Raw genomic sequence first — 12,359 nt, 5'->3', positions numbered from 1 at the left:
CTTGTTCTCATGTCGCATCGTTTTGTAATTTCCATCATATTTGTATAGATTCCAAAGTAGCCTAGATAAAGCAAGATGGTGCTATATAGCGTCAAAATTATTTCTCGCAGTGTCATGCCGTTGGGGCTGGGCATCGAGTGACAAGGGTTTCGTGCGATAGCGAGAGGCGAGAAGGCACCGTACCGCGTTCACCCTGCTACAGCTGCCGAGACGCGGGGGCTTTCGTCAAGCGCGGAAAATGACGATGCGCTGCCGTGTAACCAGACAATTAAACACAACGTACATTCGACGATTATTATTTATTAATGGAATTGCCGACTTGCGGCTATTTGTTAAGTAGACTGCGAGTACAAATTTAAAAATCACCCGTCGGCGAGGCTTGATGCGCTCGCCGGCGAGTTTACAATATGTTTCTTTGCAACACACATTATACACCGATCGACGTAACATTAACTCGTACGACGCGAGCACACATAGACAGACATACACATTTTTAAATTTACGATGCATACTGTGGCACGACCGTAGCCGGCCGAGTTCGTCGTGTAAAATCAATACAAAGTCCATTTATATAAAATTAAAAAACGACTTTCTGGCTGAAATTATACAAAAATTACAATATTAAAGACTGTACACTATCTAATATATACAATCGACGAGCATAGATATGTGCTTTATATACAGAGCGGTGGGTCCGGTGTCACAAGCCTCTAGGAACTGTTCACATATTATAGTCCATGAGGCTATGCACCTGCTCGAGGCGGTACGCAAGCCGCTGTTTCTGCGAGAATTCGTCCTCCTCGAGTGTCACCATAAGCTGATCGCTGTATTTCATCGCGTATGAATATAGCTCGTTCAATGCGCAGTTAGTATTAAACTCTTTAGTGTGAAGGCGCGATTCCTCCGCTAGCATAGCATTCATGTCCTGGTCGGATATCGCCGGCATCAACTTAATGTCCGCGTAATAACGCTCAACCCACTCTTTATAAACTGGAATATCTTTCGCGTACAAAAGCTTAGACGAAGGCGAATCTTTACCTAGGATGTGGTCGGACGTCGAGCACGAGTCCATAAACGTTTGCGCTATAACTGACAAGCATGAATCTACAGTATTAGACTTATGAACATCGAATACAAAGTTAGGATTTTTAATAAGATTTACCCAAAAACGTAGGGGAAGAGAATTACTTTTCCATGTGTGCACTACTTCGGGGTCGGAAATTGCGTGTTGTAGTGCTTGGTCGTCAAGGAAATCGAACATATACTTTATGGCTAAAGGTAAAGCGGAGCCGCGATGCGCCGTGCTGAAAATAGTTTCGAATAAATCATCGACGAACTTTTGCAGCGTGCCTTTGGTTGCGAGAAGGCGAGTAAGATAAATCTCTGACACCATTTTATTGCCCCGCTCTCCCTCCTTGTGTGCGTCACCGTCATGGTGTCTCACAAGATGCCAGTATTTAAAGCCGTGTTCGTATTTCAACGGACTAGCAGGTGGACTTGCTGAGCCATATTTACCGCGGTTAAGTGTCTCGTAAGTGTGAGATTTGTCGTTCTTTTCCATATTAGAAAGATTGTACACGGAACTTTGCTTGGAAACTAAGCTGAGGCAAGCGCCGTCTGGTACGCGATAGTGATTGAGGGTATTAAGCTTGCGCCACTCGCCTTCGCATTTAGTAGTCGAATCTTCGTCATAGAGTATTAATCTACCCGAGGCACCCGTGCGCCATTCTAAATCGAGCTCGTCACGACTCGGCCTTTGCGAGTAAGGAGTAGCGCGGTAAATTGCGTCTAAGCATTTCTCTTTAACTTGACTTATCGTATCACAGTCGAGAACTTTTACTTGGACGTTCTCAGTTGTGGCATCAGAACCGTTAACAAAGATAGTTTGCTGCGATATAGACACGCTAACGGTCAAAGCTTTGAAATCTATTGACTGTCTAATTAGTTTTTCTTCGCTTAGAGAATATCTAGCCTCTGAAGTTATGGCATCTACAGGACCTTTATCTACTTGTCCTTTCATGGACCTAAATAGAAGATAAAGCGGTTCGCCAGCGCACTCACGTAAGAATTTATACAACAGGAAAGTGAACCATGCGCTCAGCATCTTTTCAGCAACGCTTTCAGTTCGCCTAAGCAATAACTTAGGATGGCTCTTCCCTTCCATGCATTTCTCTATGAGCTCAGCAAGCAAAGTTTTTAATACATCAGTGCAATATTCCATCTTACTCTGTAAAGTCACCATTATAAGTGAAGCTACATTGACGCGATCGCGCATTGAAAAATATCTATTGCTTTCTAAAGTACGAATAAATAATAGAAGGAATGTTTTGTTCATAATTAACTGCCCAAACATTCTGAGACCCTTCTCTTTTCTAGTAAGCTCTGGACGCTCCCACTGTAAGACAGCATGGTCATCAATATTGGGGAACAAAATTTTCATGGCATAAGTGCGATAATCGAGGAATGGTATACCGCCCGTCACGTCACCCGTCAAATCTGTCATTTCAGTCTGCAACTCAGCAAACGCCTCTTTACACTCAGCAGCTACCCTTAATTCTAAAATATCCATTTGTTCTTGCATATTTCTTAGTACTCTAATATTCTCAGTTGATTTTCGCCTATACATAATTAAAAATACGATAAATACTAAAAACAGTATCACTATACTGGCGATTACGCCTACTAATACTGGCTTGCTAATAGCTGTCTGTAGCCCAGCCTGAGACGAATATGATAATTTTCCTATATAGAAAGGATCTGCGCGCCCAACTTTGACGACTACTTCAGGAGTATCAACCCCATCAGGTAATTCGTCGCGAGACGGCGGACGGCAAGTCAACTGATGCCGCGCAAGGGACGTCACATTACACCAACTTTCACCTATATGTACTTCTACATCTGTTTCCGTAGCTGCCCTATCTAAATTTTGACCATTAATAGTTAAATATTCAGACTTATAATACTTAACGTCCTCATCGAACTTCTCTAATATTGGATCTGGATAAAGTAAGAAAGCGTTGCCAGTCCTAGTAGTTAAATTTTTCACGCTTTGAACATCATCCATATTAAACCCGTACTCTAATTCTAAAGGTTTATCTGGATCCAAGTTAAGACCGGCGCTTTCTATACCAGGAGATTCGCAAATCAAATGAGTTTGAAACTGAAATTCTACTCGACTGCAAGGGCCAATGTAAGGGCGATTATCGTGATAAACATATATTTGTGGGGATTGTACAGAATGGAAATTACGGCCTATCACTTTTATTTTAATCCCGCCGGATGGTATGCCTTTCGGTTGTTTACGTTGTGATGCGAGCGGCGGACCCGACTCGACAGAATCAACAACGGGATCTTCGATATATTCAAATTTTTCGCGTTCCAGAGTTCGCACACCTGTATCGAAATGCATTCGTAGAGTACCCATTTTCAGTTGGTAAGAATGGCTAGTTCTGCAAACAGCCAATTCATTCGAAACGTTAAGAATAGGACATGGCAAATCGTCTATGAAAGCTTGAATATTACTGCCTGCATTAAGATATTCCCCTCTGATGTGAAGTATAGTACCACCAGATTGTGGGCCATACTTAGGGTGAATTGAACTTATTTTCGGATTGACAAACGCATAATGTCGTTTAGATTCACCACGATAATCAGCAACCCTAACAACTACAGGGCCATCTCGAGGTACTTCCTCACCTGGACCGTCTACAGTGCAAACAATACGGCTAGTTTTTACATACAACTCTATAATAGGTTGGCATTTAATCCCTGCTATAGTGACTCCATTATAAATGTCAGATATGTTTCGACCTAAATTAATACCCTCGATGGTAATATTAGTTCCTCCATCCCAAGGACCTAATTCAGGAGAGAAGGAATATATGTCAGGATTTGGACAAGTTTGGGTACGATTTAACCATACACTAGGTATACCGCATTGTTCCTGAACTTCGCAGCGATCGGAGCCCTGACACCAACCACATCCAAACTTTTCCGGCAAAGCGAGACACATGCCACAATTGTCAGCCATATCATTACAACGGTAAATCAAAATATGCATATTATCCGGATTGTCTAACGGTTTCGATCCACCCCAAATAACAGCGAAAGAAGCAGTAATGTTTGGTGCACGCGATGTATACGTAAATTCTACAGGTTCACAATAAATTGTATCCGCTAGAAGTTGAGCATTGACATGAGTAACACGACCCTCTATATTGAATTGACAAACGAACCTCGTTTGGACTATAAATTGTCCTATTATATGAACCTTTACTTTTATAGCTTTCTTTACACCGGATGGAACCAAAATTTCGTTAGTGCCATCCGCTGTGGAATTGATAGTGGGACAAAAGCCAGGACCTGAACGATAGCTAGGGCCGATTCTACTAACGCCAGTCACTAAAATATCGTTTCTACAATTTTCAGCAGTATCATGAGTGCAACGATGTCCATCAACGCACCAGTCGCAAGGGAAAGACGAACTGACGCATTGAGTACACGAGCTATACGTATTACAATCGAAAAATGTAAAATTTGTTGCTACAAAATCAGGTCCCTGAGTGGTGCGCACCGACAGTTTGGCTGTGAAATGATGTTGACCAGCAGGGATCGGTGGGAGCGTGTCGGTGCGCGGTGTGGTACAATTAACACCATAAGGTTTTCTAGTAGCATTGGTTATTAAGGTACGATCTAAAGCTGTAAATGCACATAAGAATTGTCCATTAAGTGTGGGCAAGTTTTCAATTAGCAAATCTAATGTTCTAGCTGTCGTTCGTTGCAGTTGGTTCGGTGTTACTTGAGTAATAGTCGTGCAACGTCCACTGCGATAAGAGATCCAATACAAGGGATCTTTAGCTGCCTCTTGACAGTCTGACCGCAAACTACACTTATTTTCTAGGGAACACCATCCACAATATGGATCTTTGGCTCCGAGACACGTTAAACACGATTTATATACGCTACACTCTTGAACTTTAACTTTAGATACTTTACGTTCAGTCATTACGTATAAATGCATTAATTGAGTATCAAAGAATAAGTCTTTGTTGACAGGTGAGCCCTCATCGACTACAATATCTCCATACTCAAAGGCGGAAGTAGGACTTTCAACCACTATCTTTTTCAGGTGTCCCTGCGCTGTTCCTGCAAAAACTACAGTATAATCCCCAGTGGCTGTGGCCGCCACTGCAGTTAGCCTCTTCTTGAACTTAGCCACTGGTACGGCTTCCACTGGTTGCTCGCCTCCTAGTGGTGTATTTACATCTAAACCACAAAAGTCTTCGCTGATAGATTGTAATTTGGTTCCGATACATGCATGGGACGGCGATATGAAATCTAGGCCACGTGAACCATTGCCACTGAAGCAAGTTTTGATATTGTGCATAAACTTTCTGCGTATAGCTTTCAGAGAATACACACACAGGGCTGACAAATCAGAAGGCGTGTTGGTGTTTATCGTTTCACTTTGACTGAATGCTGCAAACAAGACATCGTGTTGAGCTGTTATTCCAAGTTCTCCAGCAAGAACCGAACCTGGTTTACCAACAAAAGCTGCTTGTACTAAATTGTACCCATAATTCTTTCCGCCTTCTCCTGTACAAGACATAGGTATCTCTGTATATGAATAATAATTTTCGTCATCATGACATACACGCACTAACTTACTATAATATGTATCAGAACCGACTGCCCTTAGCTGCGTTGTTAAGAAATAGCTAAATCCTTCAGAACTAAAACCATACACATAATTTATAGGATAACGTTCACGAGATAAAGAATTTACAAACATTCTAGTCCCTGTGGTGACGGCCGTCCGGGCAATCATGAATAGACGTTCATCTTCCAGCGACCTGCTGCTGACAGTAGGAACTTCTGAACGATAGGGAGAGTTACCAGTAAACGTAACTCCCACATACATGACCTGGGTCATGGGGGGATTAGGGGGTCCCGGAGCAATGAATGCCACTGTTGACGCCGACGCATTGTTCGCCACAACCGGCTCACGGATTTCATGCACATCATGAGAAATGTTATTTAGATTGCGCACAGAACACAGTCCTTGTAACACTGAACCGCACGTTATTAGCCGGCTCGTAGCATAGTCTATTACGAGTGCTTTGTTTATATTGTCCGTTGGTTTCTTCACGAAATTCGGGGGGCAGTCGAAGGTGCAGAAAGCAGAGTCGTTGACCGGCCCCGTGACGATGGATTGCGCGACATCGAGGTCGGGTGATAGCTGGTAGATTCTGTTGACGGCGCCAACGTAGACACGGCCGGTATTGCGGTCGACGACGAGATGATTGAAGAGTGAAGTCGACGAGGACACCGGGTCGGTGAAGTTGCGCACCACGTCCTGCGAGGCGCGCGCGGCGGCGCACGCAGCCCATAGGGCCAGCAGCACGCGCCACATGGCGCGGGGGCATGTGGCCGGAATCTACCGCGCGCGCCGCCGCCCGCTCACCACACCACTCGAGCCGGCCCGTTCCAAGCATCTGCAACGCGAGACACCCACTCAGGCGCACTGCTCGCGCTCGTACGTCATCCCCAGCCGCCGCCACTTCGTTCCCATCGCACCGCACCGTTCCGCCGCCTGCTAAATGCCTACAAGACCTATGTCAACCGGTGAAGCCTGAAGACGATAGAAACCTAACTATTGATATTGTTTAAAGTTTTGTGCTTACATTTCGCGGTGCGCACATTTACACGCTGTCGGAGGTCCAGTGCGATCGGTGCGAATTCGCGAGCTGAAGCGACGACGCACAATGACCGTCTTAAGAGAAAAAGCGATAATGGTACTAACCTATTTTTGTTCCATAAAACAACAAACTTTACATCGTTGAATCGCGACGCAAACTGCCAATTCATGTCACATCTGCCGTCGTTGCAGTGTCAATTTACGGTACTGAATCGGTAGAAGCTATTTAAAGCGAATGCTGAGTAACACTTGAGTAGATTTATCGTTCAAAAATAGGTTAGTTCCATTAAAGATCGGTCACAGGCGACCTCGACGCGGTCAGTGCACTGATACAAGTCACACGCCGACGAAAGCCTCAGCATCCTCAAAGGGGGGAATAAAAAAAAGATAACTTGGCATGCTGTTCGTAAGGGAGTGAACGTGGTAGCGCAACGATAAAGTAAAATTATTGGAGGAACTAAAAAACATCGAGACACATAAATTAATACTTACAGAAAGGGCATTTTGGATTGCGTCGGTATCTTCAGAATAATTTGTTTACTAATTGTAGATCATAAACGCGTAGAGGATAATCTCATAATGCGTGCACGGCGATGCTGGCTTGTTGAGACCTGTAACAAAGAAACATGATACATATCCAGATCCAGAATCACTACATGGTATAAAACAAGTCGCTTCCCGTTTTCTATCTGTCCCTATATGTATACTAAGATCTTTAAAACTGCACTACACGGATTCTTTAATAGGTAGTGTGATTCCTGAAGGTTTATGTGTATAATTTATTATGGTTTTACAGCGAAGCCGGAACGGGCCGCTAGTTATAACAGAAATGAGGTCAATCTAACAGTTTGTATAAAGGCAACTTGTGAACGAAAGCCATGGTCGCAAACGAGCCATGATGCACGGCCGCCTACATGACAACCCAACCGAGCCAATATTGAAGTGAACGCTCTTACATTATAATCGTCATTTCCTGTGTTAGTATATGCTCTGAGTCTCCTAGACCGATAACTATAAGATAAGGGTTTAATGTTCCCATTCACTATAACGATAACTATTAAATTGTCATTAGGGAATGCTAATTGTAAAATAAATAATGTGCAATAAATACCATTACTTAGTTCGATAACAATATGGCGAGCTGCTTACAGCTCAATAACAGTATAACAAATCAATGATATTTGGTAGTAAAAATTAAATTTATTACAAACAATAAACTCAAAGCAAAAAGTAAATTGTTATTTTTAAATTTCATTCATTGCAGATGCATTACATTCCGTGCACAACAAAATAAATCAAGGGTAAGGACTAATACTAGTGATAATTTTTAGGTAGGTTGCTTAACCTACTATTTCTGAATCTCGATTCCAATAAGTCCTCTATCCAGCTGAAAGTAGGTACGAGTAGTTTTGAAGTTTTACGGCGTCTAGGCTCTGTCTACATACAAACCGACAAAGACTATCATATATGTGTATAAAATAAAAACAATCCTGATGGACAAATACGGACATTGTCATGGCCAAAAACAAGAGAATATAATTCATAACATGTGATTATCATAACAAAGCGAATCTTAACCGTTGCAACGTTAGCCGGCAAAGGTTAAGTTTCGAGATCATATACACATAATATTACTTATGTATATCAGTAAACTTTTTCATTCATTCAATTACAATGTATAACATACACGCATACACGTCATGTTTTCCTTCACCGGAAGCAAATAGCAGTCGATAATATACATGAGTCAGATTGGAATAGAAACTCAAATGTCACAAGTAGAATTTGCACCAGGTATCTTTCGGTTCACAGTTGTCTTAACGGTCTGTAAACACTGGATTACCACTAGGTAACAGTGTTTACAGTTTAGTAAGGTAACCTTACTAAGAATAGGGCAATAAAATAAATAAAAGATTAACCTTACTAAGGTTAATCTTAATTTTATCTCATCAGCCAAGTTTTACTAAACTAAGAAAAGTGTCATATTATTAATTTTTTGACACAAAATGTGTAAATTTTGACACAAGCAGTGAATCCGTTTTTATCGTCGGGTGCCGATCCTGAATGCTCACTCGTCATACATATGCATTGATATCTAAACTAAATAATATATATAATATAAAAAAATACTTGATCGGCTGAAGATAGGTATCTGTTTCAAATTTTAGTTTGAAGAGATGCTACCCAAACACAAGACATGGTAAAATTGTTCACCAAGACTTAAGAAAAGCGGAGTTTATATATATATGTCTATATGCACGTAACGTTTATACTTGAATCAAGGGCATACTACATACAAGTGGCCATTGTGCGTAAGGCTATTTTATCAGCTTGCTAAATGAAGACTAATTCAAATATGTAACATCTACATTTGCAAGGGGTTAAATCTATACGAATATTATAAAGAGGTAGGCGTTTGTAACTTTGTGAGTTTGTACGTTAGAGGCGGGTAATCTCCCCAGGCAACATCTAGTTCATACTCATTAGATTTTAAGCTATAGCGCTTAAAGTAAAACCTCCGTCTACGAATTTATTGTCTGCTCAAGAGCGTAACATTTTTATGGAATATTATGGAAACGCGAGGCGTTTCAATTTTCGAAGACTGGACGGTACACTATCGAACTGCTTTACCTATGGACTCTAACGAGTTAGCAATTTCCAAAAACTTGAGGAATACACACAAAAATAGACTTAACCTATGACAAATAATTCACATGACGAATTGTCAATAATTCACGGCTTGATAGAGCAATAAAAAATCGGTTAAAAAACGCTTGACCAATTGTCACCTGACGTATCAGACTGGATTTGACACTTGCACCTAACATCATTTCGCGACCATCCACCTACTCAGCTTATTTTGAAATACAAAACTACTTGCTGGGCCCCGGGGTTTCGCTCCCGTGGGAATTTCGGGATAAAAATTACCCAGTGTTATTCCAGGTTATATTAATACCCGACCCGTGTATCAAACTTCATAACAATCCATTCAGTAGATTTTGCGTGAAAGACAAAACAAACATACATACACATAATAATAAGTACATCCTCACAAACTTTCGCATTTATAAAATTTCTAGGATTCATTTTGTTAATTAGTTTGATTTAAGCGGGTCTGTGGTTATTAGTTATGTTTGAATGGCTTTATATAACATAAGATTGTAATAATGTATAGATAACTATCTATGTACATGGTAACCATATTTATTTTTTAATTCAAACACAAGTCAAGAAAAAACTGCCTCTACATAAAGGAAGCTAAAGATTATGTAATCTTTAGAACAGGCAAAAAAATTAAACTGGTATGTTGAGTTGCGTTACAATAGTGAGGTGTTGATTGATTATGAAAGAGAACACAAATACATGCCTAGCTTAGTTTTTAGTGTTCCGTACCTCAAAAGGAAATAAGGGAACCCTTAAAATCACTCACTATGGGTCTGTCTATCTGAACTTCACAGCTAGTTATACTCCAAAACTACAAAAAGAATTGTGTGAAAATTAATAGCTATGAAAATTGGGGGTAATGACATCCTCAAAACAAGCACTTTCAATTAATATTTGGGAATATTTTTCCTATTTTTTAAATTAGTCCCCCAAAATCCTATAGACCTAACTATACCTATGTTTAGTGCGATAAGGAAATTCCAATACACTCCAAAATGAAAATTCGCTTAATAAACAGGACAGATGCAAGAAATACAAGAAAAATCTAATGTCCCATCGGTATATGTTACAGCTAAACCCCTCATTTATACCTAATTAATGTATGAAACCCTCACCCTCTATGGTTCAACTTGACAAATTTATTTTTTATGGTCTTGCACATATTCTTGCTCTGTTATGCAAAATACAAATGATAATGATAAGAAAGAATTAATTACAGAACAGGTGTTAAATAGCTATTTGTTGAAAAGAATTGATAAAAATATTACATACACCTGACTATCATACCTGTATATAGTGACCTTGTGGTTCCTTTTGAGATTATGGATACAAGTTTTCAAAATTCTGTGTCAGAATCCTGATGATGACTACATAGATAGAAGTAATTGATACAAGGCCAACAGGATGAACATTACACAATACAAAACATGATAAAATACCACATTGTAATCTGTCAGATAAATTTGCCTGAAATGAATGGCCAGTTAGCCCTATAGGTATCCAACATTTGTGAAACAATTTTTAATGCTGTTTGATGTGTTACATTTATGAATGTATTTTTTAAAACACCAACCAATAGTACAATATGCTCAGATATTACATATCCAAGAATACGAAAACAGCACACAATCTTCTCTTGTCATAAGTATATCAGCTGATTACTCAATTTGTATGGAAAAATTCTGATCTAATTATTTATTAATAATAATTAAAATTCAACATTATCAAAACATGTGCAAGTGCATAAATATTCATTTATGAAACTGACATTCTATTACTCCTAGATTAAGAAGTGTTCTTAGATTTTTGCTATATTTATAAAAATCACACAAAAAATATATATTATTATTAAGATATATATATAAAGCTTTAAATAGCACAACATACATACACATGCCTGGACATCTTGTTATGTTATGACACCATAAATGGGCTAAAACTATGAGTTTGCCAACGCCAAGATTGAGAATAGCATGTACTAAAGTAAAATTCAGGATAGGGACTGATTTGTATATCACCACACAAGATGAACTGCTAAATGTTTATATGAAATTGCAACAATCGAAAAAAGTACATTTTTGCTAATAAAAATCTAACAAATATTTTCAATTTCCAGACCCAGGGGAAAGCTACAACACTTTTCTTTGAACATTTCATGGTGAACTAAACATTTGTCTGATGGAGGATGTCTAAAAAGTTAGTACTGGTGATAAATAGCAAAAAATAAAAATTTTAAAAAATAAAAATATTAAGTCAAAAAACAAAGTCAATTTAATGCATAGCCTTTCTGCTTCTCATAATGTGATGATGGTTAGATAGGAAAAAAGAAAAAATGTTCATTAGTATACAGTAAATCAATAATTAGAAGATACCACTATTAAATTATTTGGGCATTTGGCGTAATTGAATGTTGTTTAATATAATAATTCAGCGAAATATTGTGTCCGTCAAAATTTGTTTATTTGAAAATCACTAAATACTGAATAAGGTATCATAATTTTGCTGCAAAAAATACGTAAAACGACTGTGACCGGTCAAAAAACTATCACTATTCTCCGTGGTACAGTCCCGACTACCACCCACGTAAATACCAACCTACGCACGAATAAACCAAAAACACAATGCAACTATTACGTGAATATTTCCACAACATTTCCACTCAATTATTGTGATTCACTATGATTATTTTGTACAATATAACCCGCTGACAGATACGAAAAGAAGTCGCCATTATCGCGCACGCGAGTCGATAAAAGGAAGCCATTGGAATAACGCCACGCGTTTCGTCTAAACGAAAGAAATAAGCCCGGATTTAAAACTATTCTTACCTGATAATAAATAATCTCTCAGGTTAAAGTCAACAATCCTCATAAAATCCAGGATCCAGCAAGGAAACACAATTGCACCACTACACACCGTATTTATTCTTTCAATTATTTTCACTTATTTAACGAAAACACTTTACACCACTATCGACAGCTAAAATCACAACATTTTA

General features: G+C 39.4%; 1 protein-coding gene across 1 annotated transcript; it reads right to left on the bottom strand.

Moving 5' to 3' along the window:
* Window positions 1-280: 280 nt before the first annotated feature.
* On the bottom strand, window positions 281-12,328 carry PlexA (Plexin A). Its single transcript, XM_053752347.2, has 3 exons — window positions 12,190-12,328; window positions 7,190-7,308; window positions 281-6,494 (listed from the first exon to the last, which is right to left on the bottom strand). Exon 3 carries the CDS (start codon window positions 6,410-6,412, stop codon window positions 722-724), a length of 5,691 nt encoding a protein of 1,896 aa, XP_053608322.1. The 5' UTR covers window positions 6,413-6,494; window positions 7,190-7,308; window positions 12,190-12,328; the 3' UTR covers window positions 281-721.
* Between the last annotated feature and the right edge of the window lie 31 nt (window positions 12,329-12,359).

The sequence above is a fragment of the Plodia interpunctella genome, chromosome 12 (genome assembly GCF_027563975.2).
Source record: "Plodia interpunctella isolate USDA-ARS_2022_Savannah chromosome 12, ilPloInte3.2, whole genome shotgun sequence".
NCBI lineage: Eukaryota > Metazoa > Arthropoda > Insecta > Lepidoptera > Pyralidae > Plodia > Plodia interpunctella.
This window is presented reverse-complemented; position numbering and strand designations above follow the sequence as displayed.

Bases quoted from the DNA above. Each gene is read 5' to 3' on its own strand.
- PlexA (XM_053752347.2), bottom strand. From the start codon at position 6,412: ATGTGGCGCGTGCTGCTGGCCCTATGGGCTGCGTGCGCCGCCGCGCGC.